Source organism: Pteropus alecto, unplaced genomic scaffold (genome assembly GCF_000325575.1).
Source record: "Pteropus alecto unplaced genomic scaffold, ASM32557v1 scaffold86, whole genome shotgun sequence".
NCBI lineage: Eukaryota > Metazoa > Chordata > Mammalia > Chiroptera > Pteropodidae > Pteropus > Pteropus alecto.
Window position 1 is genome coordinate 22,442,643 of NW_006442109.1, and position 11,422 is coordinate 22,454,064.

The window sequence follows — 11,422 nt, forward strand, 5'->3', positions numbered from 1 at the left end:
GCAGGAATGTCAAGATCTGAAAAGAAAACTGGAGAAATGCTGTAGGCATCTTCAGCATTTAGAAAGGAAGCACAAAGCTGTAGTGGAAAAAATCGGAGGTTAGCATCTAAGGTAGCACTGCTACCAGCATAAATCTCTTTGATCCTTGTTGAAATGTTCAAATGTGACATTTAGTTAATGTAGGCACTGATTCTCTTTGGGGGATTAATGTAAACTAATCTGGACCTTATTTTCACTAACCACATTATTACTGAATTCAAAAGAGGAAAATTGGCACTCTGATTAAAAGGTCACATTCCTTTCATCCTGTTTTTGATTGAACAGATATTGAGTGCCTAATCTGTGTCAAGCAGTATTCTAGGCACTGGGAGATACAGCATTAAATACATCAGACAAAATTCCAGTTCTGATGTAGAAGTACAAGACTGCTCTTCAAGAAGCTTATCATCAAGTGAGGAGAACTAAAAACTAATAAATAATTGCAGCAATGTGTGCTACTGGCAGTATGTTTGTGGAAGAAAAGATGTTAATTCTTCCTCCTATTAAAGTTAAGGAAGCCTTCACTAAGCCTTGAAAGATGAAGGTCTTTGCCAAAGAGAATAGTGTTCTAGGCAGAGGGACATGAACAAAGCCATATGGGTCTGATCTGGCCTCCTTCCGGTCCATTCTTCACACTGTTTTTACGGAAATTAGTGAAATGATTGTCTTTTGCCATTTTCTATTGCCCTTCTAAGAAAGGAAGTTGTTGGGCTTACCTTTTATTATTCACTTATATCCTATGCTCTATACTCTTTACATTTGAAATATTTCAGATTCCTGGTCAGGAATTTTCTTTTACTGCTAGATCTTGTATATGATACTGTCACTCGGTCCTACACTTTATCCTCTCATTCTCGTTTTGGCCTAACTCTTCCTCATCCTTTAGGACTCAGCTGAGAAGATGACTTATCTGCAGAGCCCTCCTTGACTTTTCCCTGGGAAAATGTGGCCCCATATTACCAGGCTCCTCCATATTTCCTGTGTGGTCCCATATTACCAGGCTTCTCCTTTATTACCATTCTGTATTTGATTTTTTTGGTTACTAGCCAAGTACCCTTTCCAGCTTTAAGTACCCTTTTCAGCTTTAAGTACCCTGAGGATAAGGAATGTTTTGTTTTGTTCACACTTGTTTTAGTGTCCACTGTATACCAGCCAATAGTAAATGTTTGAATGAATGAGGACTGAATCTGATGGTCCCAAATATTCACATCATCCGGAAAGACCAGGTAGATAGGTTTACATTTTTCCTTCATTCACCTCTATCAGTTGCCTGGACAACAGTTACTTCTTGAGTCTTTCTGCTTCCAATATCGCCCCTCCCATCCATTCTCCATGAGGCAGCTAGAGCTACCTTATAGTGAGTGACCTTTTAAAAAAGTGAATTGGATCAGGACGCTCTTGTTTAAAGCCCTTCAGTGGCCGGATGTGGTCCTCAGTATGAAATACAAATACTTAACAGAGTCTAAAAAGCCCTTCATGAGCCAACATCTGCCAGCCCCTCCAGCCTCATCCTTCTCCAGCTCCCTTACTCTTTCACAGAGCCATAGCATGGATTTCATTGTCTCTTTTCTGTGGTCCTCTTGCATTCTTTCCCTTTACCAAAATATCTGTCCTCCCATCCTGATCACTTTGCCTGACTTACTCCTCCTTATCTATTCCTTGGTGCATTTACCTCCTCAGGGGAGTAATCCAACCCACCCCATGTCCGTTAGACATTCCCCATACAACCTGTGATTTTTTTTATAGCATTCATAATCCTTGCAATTATTGATTGTCTGTACTGCCCCTTAGAGTGTATGCTTGATGGTGACAAGGACCAAGTCCTGTCCCAGCATTTAGCACAGTACCTGGTATCATAGCATAGTTTGTAAATACTATTGACTAAGAGAAGCTGCCTACTTCACCTACTGCTTGCTAAGTCTGTTAGAGATACATAATTATTATGTTAAAGTAAAAAAAAAAAACAACTGTTTTAAGAATTTTGAGATAATTTTAACAACTACAGTTCCTGTTGTGATTGCTTAATTCTTTAGTAGAGGCCAGGAGAGTGAGATATTTGTCCAACTGTAGATGTAGATAACAATGTAGTTATTGTAAAATTTGATGAAAACCAAAAGAATAAAAGATCCATTTTACCTAATAAAATGAGAAGGGCAGTTGGATATGATTTTTTCTAAATAATAATTAGCACCATACATTGTGAGCATAAAATCGTTATTCTGCATAGTGCTTTCTCAGGCTGATAACTTCTATAATTTGTAGACTTAGAAATCATCAAACTTGGTACTTAGCTCAAAAACAAAGGGGTCAGGGTCAGAATTTAAATCATTTGATAGTTTGATTTCAGTGTTTGTCTTAACATAAATCTGATAGTTGATAATATTTTTGCTATTGTGTTTGTATCAGTTTTGTTTCTTAAATTCCATTTTTCCTACCTTCATAGCATTTATTAGAAAATGATAGAGTAAGAGTGAGTGGTTTAAAAATCACTAGGGAGAATAGAGTGATTCATTCTCCAATTTCTGGGATGTGTTGAGAGGGTCGAGAACAGGATACATGAGGTGCCATATTCTTACTTATTGAACTTTGGTATTGTCAGACCTTATATAAGGTGCCATACATTTATTGTTTTATTTTTATTATTATCTTCAAAATAGGTAACGATATCCCCATTTTCATATGAAAAAAGTCAGTTTCAGAAAGGTTAATAATTTGCCTAAGTTCATCCAACTGGTAAGCAGAGCTAGCATTTAAATCCATGTCTCCCTCACTCTGAAATTCATGCTTTGTTCTCTATACCACATGGACTCGATCAGTCTCATCTTGTTTTTAGAAGTTCAAGAATTGAAAATCTTAACCTTAATTCCGAAAATGGCACCTACTTAAGCTTAATTTTTAAAAAAATTTTGTATTGAGGGCCTTGTTCAGTGATCATTTATGTGATCATAGTCTGTACCCCAGGATCTATGGAGAACAGGGAATTGGAAAACCTAGTATTTTTCTACAGAGCTACAGAGTCTAGCTGAAAAACAAAACATATGTGCATGAAAAATTGGGGAACCTATTCCACAATAGTGTGTAACCCAAAACAAGATGGAGATGGAATACAGATTTTAACTGCTGAGAAAACATGAAGTGATCAGACTAGGATTCATCAGGGAATGAATGATATAGGGCGCAACTGGAAATTCAGAGTTTCCTCTGTAAACATCTGCAGTGAGAGGTTAAGAGAAAAGAAGTCTGAGGAAAAAAGACATTAATTGACCAACGTACTACAATTATCTTTTTTAGAAGAGAATAGTAAAGTTGTTGAAGAATTAATAGAAGAAAACAATGAAATGAAGAATAAATTGGAAGAACTGAGAAACTTGTGTAAAATACCACCAAGGTATACTTTACTCTTTTAAAGAAATTGCTAATTTCTAAGTAAATTTTTTGTTAATCATATCAATAATATAATATCAAAAATATCATTTATTGTTATTGTTATATAGTCATGTGCTGAATAACAACATTTTGGTTAATGGTGGACCGCATTTATGACAGTGATCCTATAAGACTATAATGGAGCTGAAAAATTCTGATTCATAGTGATATAGCTGTCATTTCGTAGCCCAAGGCATCATGTGTTTGTGGAGGGGCTGCTGTAAACAAACTTGCGGGGCCAGCTGTATAAAAATATAGCACATACAATTATATACAGTACATAATACTTGATACTGATAATAACTATGTTATTGGTTTATGTATTTACTGTACTATACTTTTTATCCTTATTTTAGAGTAAAGTTTGCTGTGAAACAGTGTGCTGTCTTACGCCTCATACATCTTTTATTTACCATGTCTCTCAATTGCATCATTTTCTCTTGTGCTCGATTTAATCTCATGTTGTTTTATTCAGTAACATGCTATACAGGCTTGTAGCCTAGAAACAATAGGCTATATCATATAGCCTAGGTGTGTAGTAGGCTGTACCATCTAGGTTTGTGTAAGGGCACTCTGTGATATTCATACAATGACATAATTGCCTAATGACATTTCTCAGAATACACCTCAGTCATTCACAAACATTAACAAATAGTATAAAAAAGAAGAAAATCTTCTAACACCCTATCCCCAGGAGATACTTTCTGTTAACCTATTGTTTTATATCATTTAAGCCCCACTTTAGACACACATACCATGTGCACATGTTTTAAAAATTGAGACTATAAGCTATTTTGTAACCTTTCATTAACATTATAAGATAAACATCTTCCTATATCATTAGATATTCTCCTATAATATGCTTTTCAGTAGCTGCATAGATTTATATCATGTGGATTTACCAAGATTTATTTAAGTAACCATAACATTTAAATTATTTCCATTTTTCTCCTATTTTAAATAACTATATAATAAAGATCGTCATATATGAAAAATTTTTTAGCATACCTCAGTTTATTTTATTGGGATATATGGATTTTTTTTTTTCAAATGAAGTTTTTCATTTACAATCTGTGCTTTTGCAATCTTTGGTTTGTTTCTAGGTCCCTGTCAGAAGGGGCCATTGAAAATGCTGGGCCGCCATGCAGTCAGGGGGCCTTGGAAGAACTTCGTGGGCAGTACATTAAGGCTGTAAAAAAAATCAAGCGTAAGTACCCAAAGACATTCCTAAGACTTTAAGGTAGTTCAGGCCTTTTTTGTTACTAATAGTAGTGATTCGGGGGAATTTTCCAAACTTCCTTGTTCTAGAATCTTACCTGCTTTATAGGAGACATCATTGACACCTTTCCTAATTATACAGCAATGATTATTTTGCCAAAGTGATGTCTTTTGAAAGTGACATGAGGATAGTTATTTTTATATTGTTGATTATCCTGTTTTGTTTTTGGATACTAATGTTAAACTAAAAATTTCATAATCTTACAACTTAAATAACTGGTAGCAAAGTAAATGTCACATTAGTTTTATATTAGCAACTCTTTTTTCCTACCAAAAACTTTTAAGGACCATGGAAAATGGATGTAGTTAGGAGCTGTTCTGTTGTTTCTCATTATTTTGATGATGGATAAAAATCACAGATGTAAATGTATTTATCAAGTCCTTTGCAGTGCTAGGTAGTGCAGCATACATTGCAGAGCATTTCTTTGGTTTGTTTTTCCAGTGGAATTCCTCCTGGATTTTAATTACAATATCACATAGAATGCACGTATATCCCAGGACAACAATCAGTATTTATATTGGAAAAAAATATATATTTACTTCCCGAAATTCTTTTCATTTTAAATAAAATGAGTGGAAAGTATTTCAAGTTCCAAATATAATTGTTAGATCATCAGACTCATGAGTAGATGTTTTGTAAGCCCAGTTATTATCAGTAAAGAGGATTTGCTTTTCAGTGGTTGCTGGTGCTAAGAGGCCATATTACTACAAACAAAGCAATATTTTGTTAGCAAGCATATTAATTAGGAAGTGAAATTTTAAGTATTTTTTTATCCTAAGATGATAACGTGTGTGTGTGTATGTGTTATTTTACATGTTAGAAATTGATTGGAAATTTTCGTGTTGACATGTACTTCATTTTAATTTTTCCTACTTCAAATAATGAAAAATAGTTTCCCAGTTAGATTTTTGCAGAGAACGTCTGATTTTCAAGAAATGCTGACTGATGTTAGGGGATTTCTTCTATGACTATATCCTTTAATATAACAGGAATGTGATATTCTAGATGTAGGCTATAGCCCTGGATTTGGTAAATAATGTTAATCTTAACTACCAGTAGTTATAGGAGACAAAACATGTTGAATTAAAGATAAAAAGAGATTTTGAAACCTGTGAACTATTATTTAAATGTAAGTTATAGAAGGTAACATAAGTCTCATTCCTCTCCCTGCAGTTGCATTTTGTACATATCTCTCATGGGTGATAAAACTGCATTTAGTTGGATACTCATAAGTGATGATGAAAGATTTGAATAAATAATGAAACATGGATTTTTAGAGCACAAGTAAAAAAGAGTATGACTCTCTCCAGCTCATATTGCCTCCTTCTGTCTTTCTATGTCTGCTTCCCTCAATATTCAGCTGAAATGCATATGTTTCTGTGCTTCATATTTATGGGTTTCTTCTTGCTTCATTGTTTCAGAATATGACAAAATTTCCCTAGGGAATTTCCTTACCATATGTGGCTGTCATCATTCTAAAAGGACTTTTAGATTCCTTCTCCTTTGTATCTACCAAAATAGTGATCTGAAATATTCCATTTTAATGATTGTGAAAAAGTATAATGTTTAAACTATGCCTCTAATCACTTTATCTCCCAGAAAATTGATCTGAAGTCTGCCTCTCCTGTTTTTGAAAAACTGGTAATGAACATGCTTTCTGTGGGGGTTTCTCTACACCCCTCTCCTCACCTCCCTCACCCGCCAGGTGATATGCTTCGTTATATTCAGGAGAGTAAGGAAAGAGCTGCGGAAATGGTAAAGGCAGAAGTGTTACGAGAACGTCAAGAAACCGCTCGAAAGATGCGCAAATATTACTTGACTTGCCTCCAACAGATCTTGCAGGATAATGGAAAACAGGAAGGGTAAGTTCAGTCTAAACAAACATTGTGTCCTTGGAGTACCAAGATGGCAAGTTGTCATTCTCTAAGCATTTTCCTTAACCACAGTATTAACTATTTCTACATGATCAGCCACTGGGGGTTAAGAGAGGCTTAATTATTGTGCTACCCTAAATGTTGGCAGAGCTAATAGGGAAACAAATCCTGGGGCTAAAGAAATTCATTTTTTCCCTTTAAACTATATTAATTTAATATTCTGGAATTCCCACAGACCTGAGAAAAAGATTATGAATGCTGCTAGCAAACTTGCTACAATGGCAAAATTGCTGGAAACGCCTATTTCTAAGAGATCCCAGAGCAAAACTGTAGAGTCAGGTATGTCAAATGAGTCACTTGAAGGGTTTCTCTCTTCTTTCTTTTTCTTCTTTCTTTTCTTTTCTTCTCTCTTCTTTTAGATACTTAATATTTTTAGAATGAAAAAGCAGAAAGTGTGAGTGAGAGGTAGTTTATAAAGTTGTGTGTGTGTTTTACTTAAACTGGAAATTTATAAAAAAGAGAGTAGTTTCCAGTTTAAGTAGGCAGACTGAGCATACCCATCAGCTTCCTATTGCTGCTTTCATCCCTAGAAATGATAGAAAAGATTTTAAACAACAAATTAAAAAGGAGAAAAAGAAGAAATTATAACCGGGCTTAGAAAAGTTACAATTGATAGACCAGAAGCTATGAGGAATCTCTGAAAGAGTGAAGACAGTATAAGATTGAAGATGGGAACCTCAGTGCAAAACTGCCAGAAGATGACAGCTACAAGAAGGAGCAATAGCAAAACTGTTTCACGTATGAAGGTGGTATGTTCCAGGAGGTGTAGTAAGCCTAAGGATACTGGTAGGATAATTAGTTGGTGTTGTAGAACAGCAGTAACCAGGTGGGATTACCCTCTTTATCTCTCATTCTCCTCTTCCTCCCCCAACCCCAACATTAGGCTGGGTAAGAGCAACAGGAACAAAGAGTTTGCAAGCAGGGCAGTGCTCCAGGTGGCTAGCCACATCAAGAAGGGACTGAGAGCCCACATGCCCGGAGTACCAGCTCATAGGTTTTTCTACCTTGCAGCTTGTTCCTTCCCACTCCACTCTCAACTCCTTTAAATAAGCAGCACAAACAGATACCACATTGAGGACATCTAAAAGATAAAGTATTCAACCAGAAATCATCATATATTTATAGAAAGCCAGCACCATGAAAAAAAGACACCGAACTCAAAACAAAAAAACCAACAGAACTTATACCTAAGGAAATGGAATTCATAGAACAAACAGGGCCTGAGAACGTTAGAAAAGTATAGTATTCCTAGAAAGATGTAAGAGGATATTATAAAGGAAACTAACAACATGCTAAAATTTTTAATATTTTAAAGGAGAGGGTATAGATACTGATAACTCTAGCCATTGCCAGAAAAATGAAGGTTTAAGTATGTATATTGAAAATAGGATAACTAATAGAAAAATGGAAATAGAGTGTGTAACTTTCAAATTGGTAGGTGAAAAACTTGGAAGGAAATGTTTTCAATATAACAGAATTAAGAAGAAGCAAAAGTACAGCTAGAAAGATGGGTAAATAGAAAACAATAGTTGGTTAAAATAGCAGCAGTCACACTATGACTACTGCAGACTCACTTATTAAGAAACTACAACTTTCAAACCATTTTTAAAAATCCAGACGTATGTTATTAATACAAGAACATCTAAAATTTAAAATAAAGGGATGAAAAGTGACATACCAAGCAAATGCAGTGTTGATATTAGATAAATTATAAATTTAAATTTAATATTAGGTAAATTAGAGTTAGCATTTAAAAGGACCAAAGTGCATGATAAAAGAATAGCCTCTCAAGAACTATATAAATGGTTTCTTTCTCTACATTAAAAAAAATAGCTTTAGAGTATGTAAAGCAAATGCTGATGAAAATCCATGAACACACTGGTAAATTCCCAGTTACACTGGGAGATTTTGAACATATCTGTGGGGAAATGGGATTTTTGGACTTTGGAAAGCTTCAAGCAGAGATTGTTCAGGAATCCATGAGTCTGATATTGGTAAATATTCTTCAAATAGAAGCACAAAGATTATTTGTGTAAATCTTGGAATGGTGATGTGAACTTTGGATATATAAGGGCAGTGACATATAACAAGAGAAGAATTTTCTAGATTTGGAGCAATAGTATGCAAATAAATGTCCCCAGTAGAAGCAAACCTTTTGTAAGGCTTCCAGGGTCCAAGGTACACTATTCTGAGACATGATGCCATGATGCCTCTGATTCTATGCTATGTGGCTGCTTTGCCTCTGGTCAGATTTAATGTCTTAGCTAATTAAATCAGAGACTGATTAGTTTGTGCTGTGCGTGTGTGTGTGTGTGTGTGTGTGTGTGCGTGCGCGCGCATGCATGAGTGCAGGTAGGCATAGGAATTGGGCAGTGGGTTTCTTCCAGTAAACTTCATATATGACATCAGAGCAGAATTGGAAACATTGCAGTTGGCTGTTAAATGCTGTAACAGTTACTGCAGAAAATAATAGACCAGGTGGATAGCAATAATAATGTATCAGATTTCAGTAACAAAATTAACTAGCTTTATCGAATGAATATACGTAAAAGATTACTTTAAAATGTCCAGCATTGACGTATTCTCTTTGATAATGTTTAAAAGAAATAAGCATTCTTTGGGAATATGTAAAAATGTAAATTTTTTTCTTTTTCATTGTTAATTTTCTCCTAATCTTGTGTTCCCTTGTATATTATAGTACTTCCTCTGACTTCAGAGATAATCGTTGAACAATCAAAAAGGAATGATGTGAATCAGAATATACCATGTCATATTGAAAGCAAATCAAACAGTTTGAAAACTGTCCCCAGAAGTATGTGTAACCAGGTTCCTAAGAGGAGGGCCGCTTGTGACTTACGAAGGCGATTGGAGAACTCAGAGCATGAGGACATAAAGCACATGGGTCCCAAAGGGTCACATTCAGACTTTCAGTTTGGAGATAACGGTTCCAAACATCTAGACATTTTGCCAAGGAATATTTCCGACTTTGTCCCTTGCGAAGGTGAAAGAGGCTTTGGTTTGCACAAGAAGAAAGACCTCCTCAGTGATACTGGCTCTGAACCATATCTGCACTCAGCTGAATACCCCTTTCTGGGGAACTTTGGAAATCAGTCCTCACCTAGAAATGCCCCTAGTCTTTCTGAACCTGGATCCACACACATAACCTTTCAAGGTCCTAATGAAAGAGTTGGTTTAAAAGTATATAAGTGTAATCCACTAATGGGGAGTGAAAATGCTGCATCTGAGAAAAATGGAAGTTTGAGTGTTCAGGAAGCTCCAGTAAGGGATGGAGAAGACCTGAGTGACACCATTAGCTGGTATTCCAACAATGCCACTTTACCCTACAACGGTCATGAAGTGTCATTTTTACAAGATAGGCCACAAGAAACTCTGGATATGCTAGCTGAGTCTGGTAATTTCAAACAGTCGTCAGCAGCCAGTTGTCTTTCAGATACAGAGAAAAATAATACGAATTGTCAACCAATAAAATGGCAGAGTAGTCACATTCCAGACCCGGCAGAAGAAACCATGTATTCCCAGCCAGGGAAGATCAGAATGACTGTTGGGCACCCGACTCATCATAAGGCTGACATATTAAAGTCAGATTTCAAAAAACTGAGCAGTACAGAACCATCCTCCATGCATCAGCAGCCTTTGAGAAAACTAACTGCTCCTCTATCTAGCCAACAAGATAGTGGCTTTGATAGTCCCTTTGTCAATCTTGACTAATTGTTGTACAGTATTTAAGAAGAATATATTGATGAGAAGACTGGAAAGGAAGACTTCATACTAAAAAATTTGTGGGCTCTGCCTATTTTGAGATGTTTTAATAACATCTGACTATCATATGAGTAAAGTATTCTCATAAAATTACTTGAGATATTAATGTTGCCTTAATCTTTCAAAGGCTGATGGTTTATGTGTAATCTCCTTCCTTGTGGTGCTTATATTTGGTTACTAAACCATCTATTTTTTATATTTATAAATTAGCTCTCTGTGCAGTGTTAAATTATTTAAATAAACTTGCATATGGTCTATAGAATTGTTATGAATTATTTTGTAATTCATAATATAGAAATGTTATATTAACATGTTCAAAATTTAGAAAAAAAACATGAATTTTAATGATTTGTACATGTGATCAGCCAAATTTAGTTTTTGGAATTGGCCATGTTTAATGAGGTTATTATATACTTATTGTAGACATACTTTTCCTGGAAATATCTACTCAAAATTTTGATCCTTGCTTTCAATTAGTAGAAATGGTGTACGCAAGTACTTCTCTCATATCTGTCAACCACAGCCACACTGTGGACTGTATTTGTGTGTTGATTCAATATGTTTTTCCACCCAGAATCAGGTTAATGTGGGTGGTAGTGGCATGGGTGGCAAGATACATCATACTCCTGATAAGCATCTATGAAAGCAAGAACCTAGAAGAGGACATTCTGGAGTTTGGAAAGCTGTGTCACCTTAACTGGTGACCAAATGTAGAGAAGCCTAAAAATTAGCACAGGATTTCAGTGCTTGAGTTGACATACAGTTAGAAAAAAGAACACACCATATTTTCAGAGTCTCACTTTGAGGATACAGTCAATGCACCTTGTCCAACAGTTCAGCTGGAATTTCTAGGAAAACTCCTTTACCAGCAGAATTTATGAATCTGGTTGGTGGTTGATCATTTTAAGCCGTGGGTATGACACCTGAGAATCTAGCTCTTTGCTTCCCTACTTTCTCATCTTTT

General features: G+C 35.6%; 1 protein-coding gene across 3 annotated transcripts in view; it reads left to right on the top strand.

Annotated features, from left to right (window-relative positions):
- Positions 1-10,717, top strand: part of CEP152 (centrosomal protein 152) — a 78,631-nt gene extending 67,914 nt beyond the window's left edge. The window contains exons 22-27 of one of the 3 annotated variants that reach the window (XM_006920386.3): positions 1-98; positions 3,331-3,427; positions 4,569-4,672; positions 6,450-6,606; positions 6,854-6,957; positions 9,377-10,717. The exon at positions 1-98 is cut by the window's left edge and continues 70 nt beyond it. In XM_006920386.3, coding sequence (XP_006920448.1) covers positions 1-98; positions 3,331-3,427; positions 4,569-4,672; positions 6,450-6,606; positions 6,854-6,957; positions 9,377-10,407 — 1,591 coding nt within the window. In that variant the 3' untranslated portion in view covers positions 10,408-10,717. The remainder of the gene's footprint in view (positions 99-3,330; positions 3,428-4,568; positions 4,673-6,449; positions 6,607-6,853; positions 6,958-9,376) is intronic. The other 2 variants (XM_015596076.2, XM_025038804.1) reach the window with 2 other exon arrangements.
- Positions 10,718-11,422: the final 705 nt, after the last annotated feature.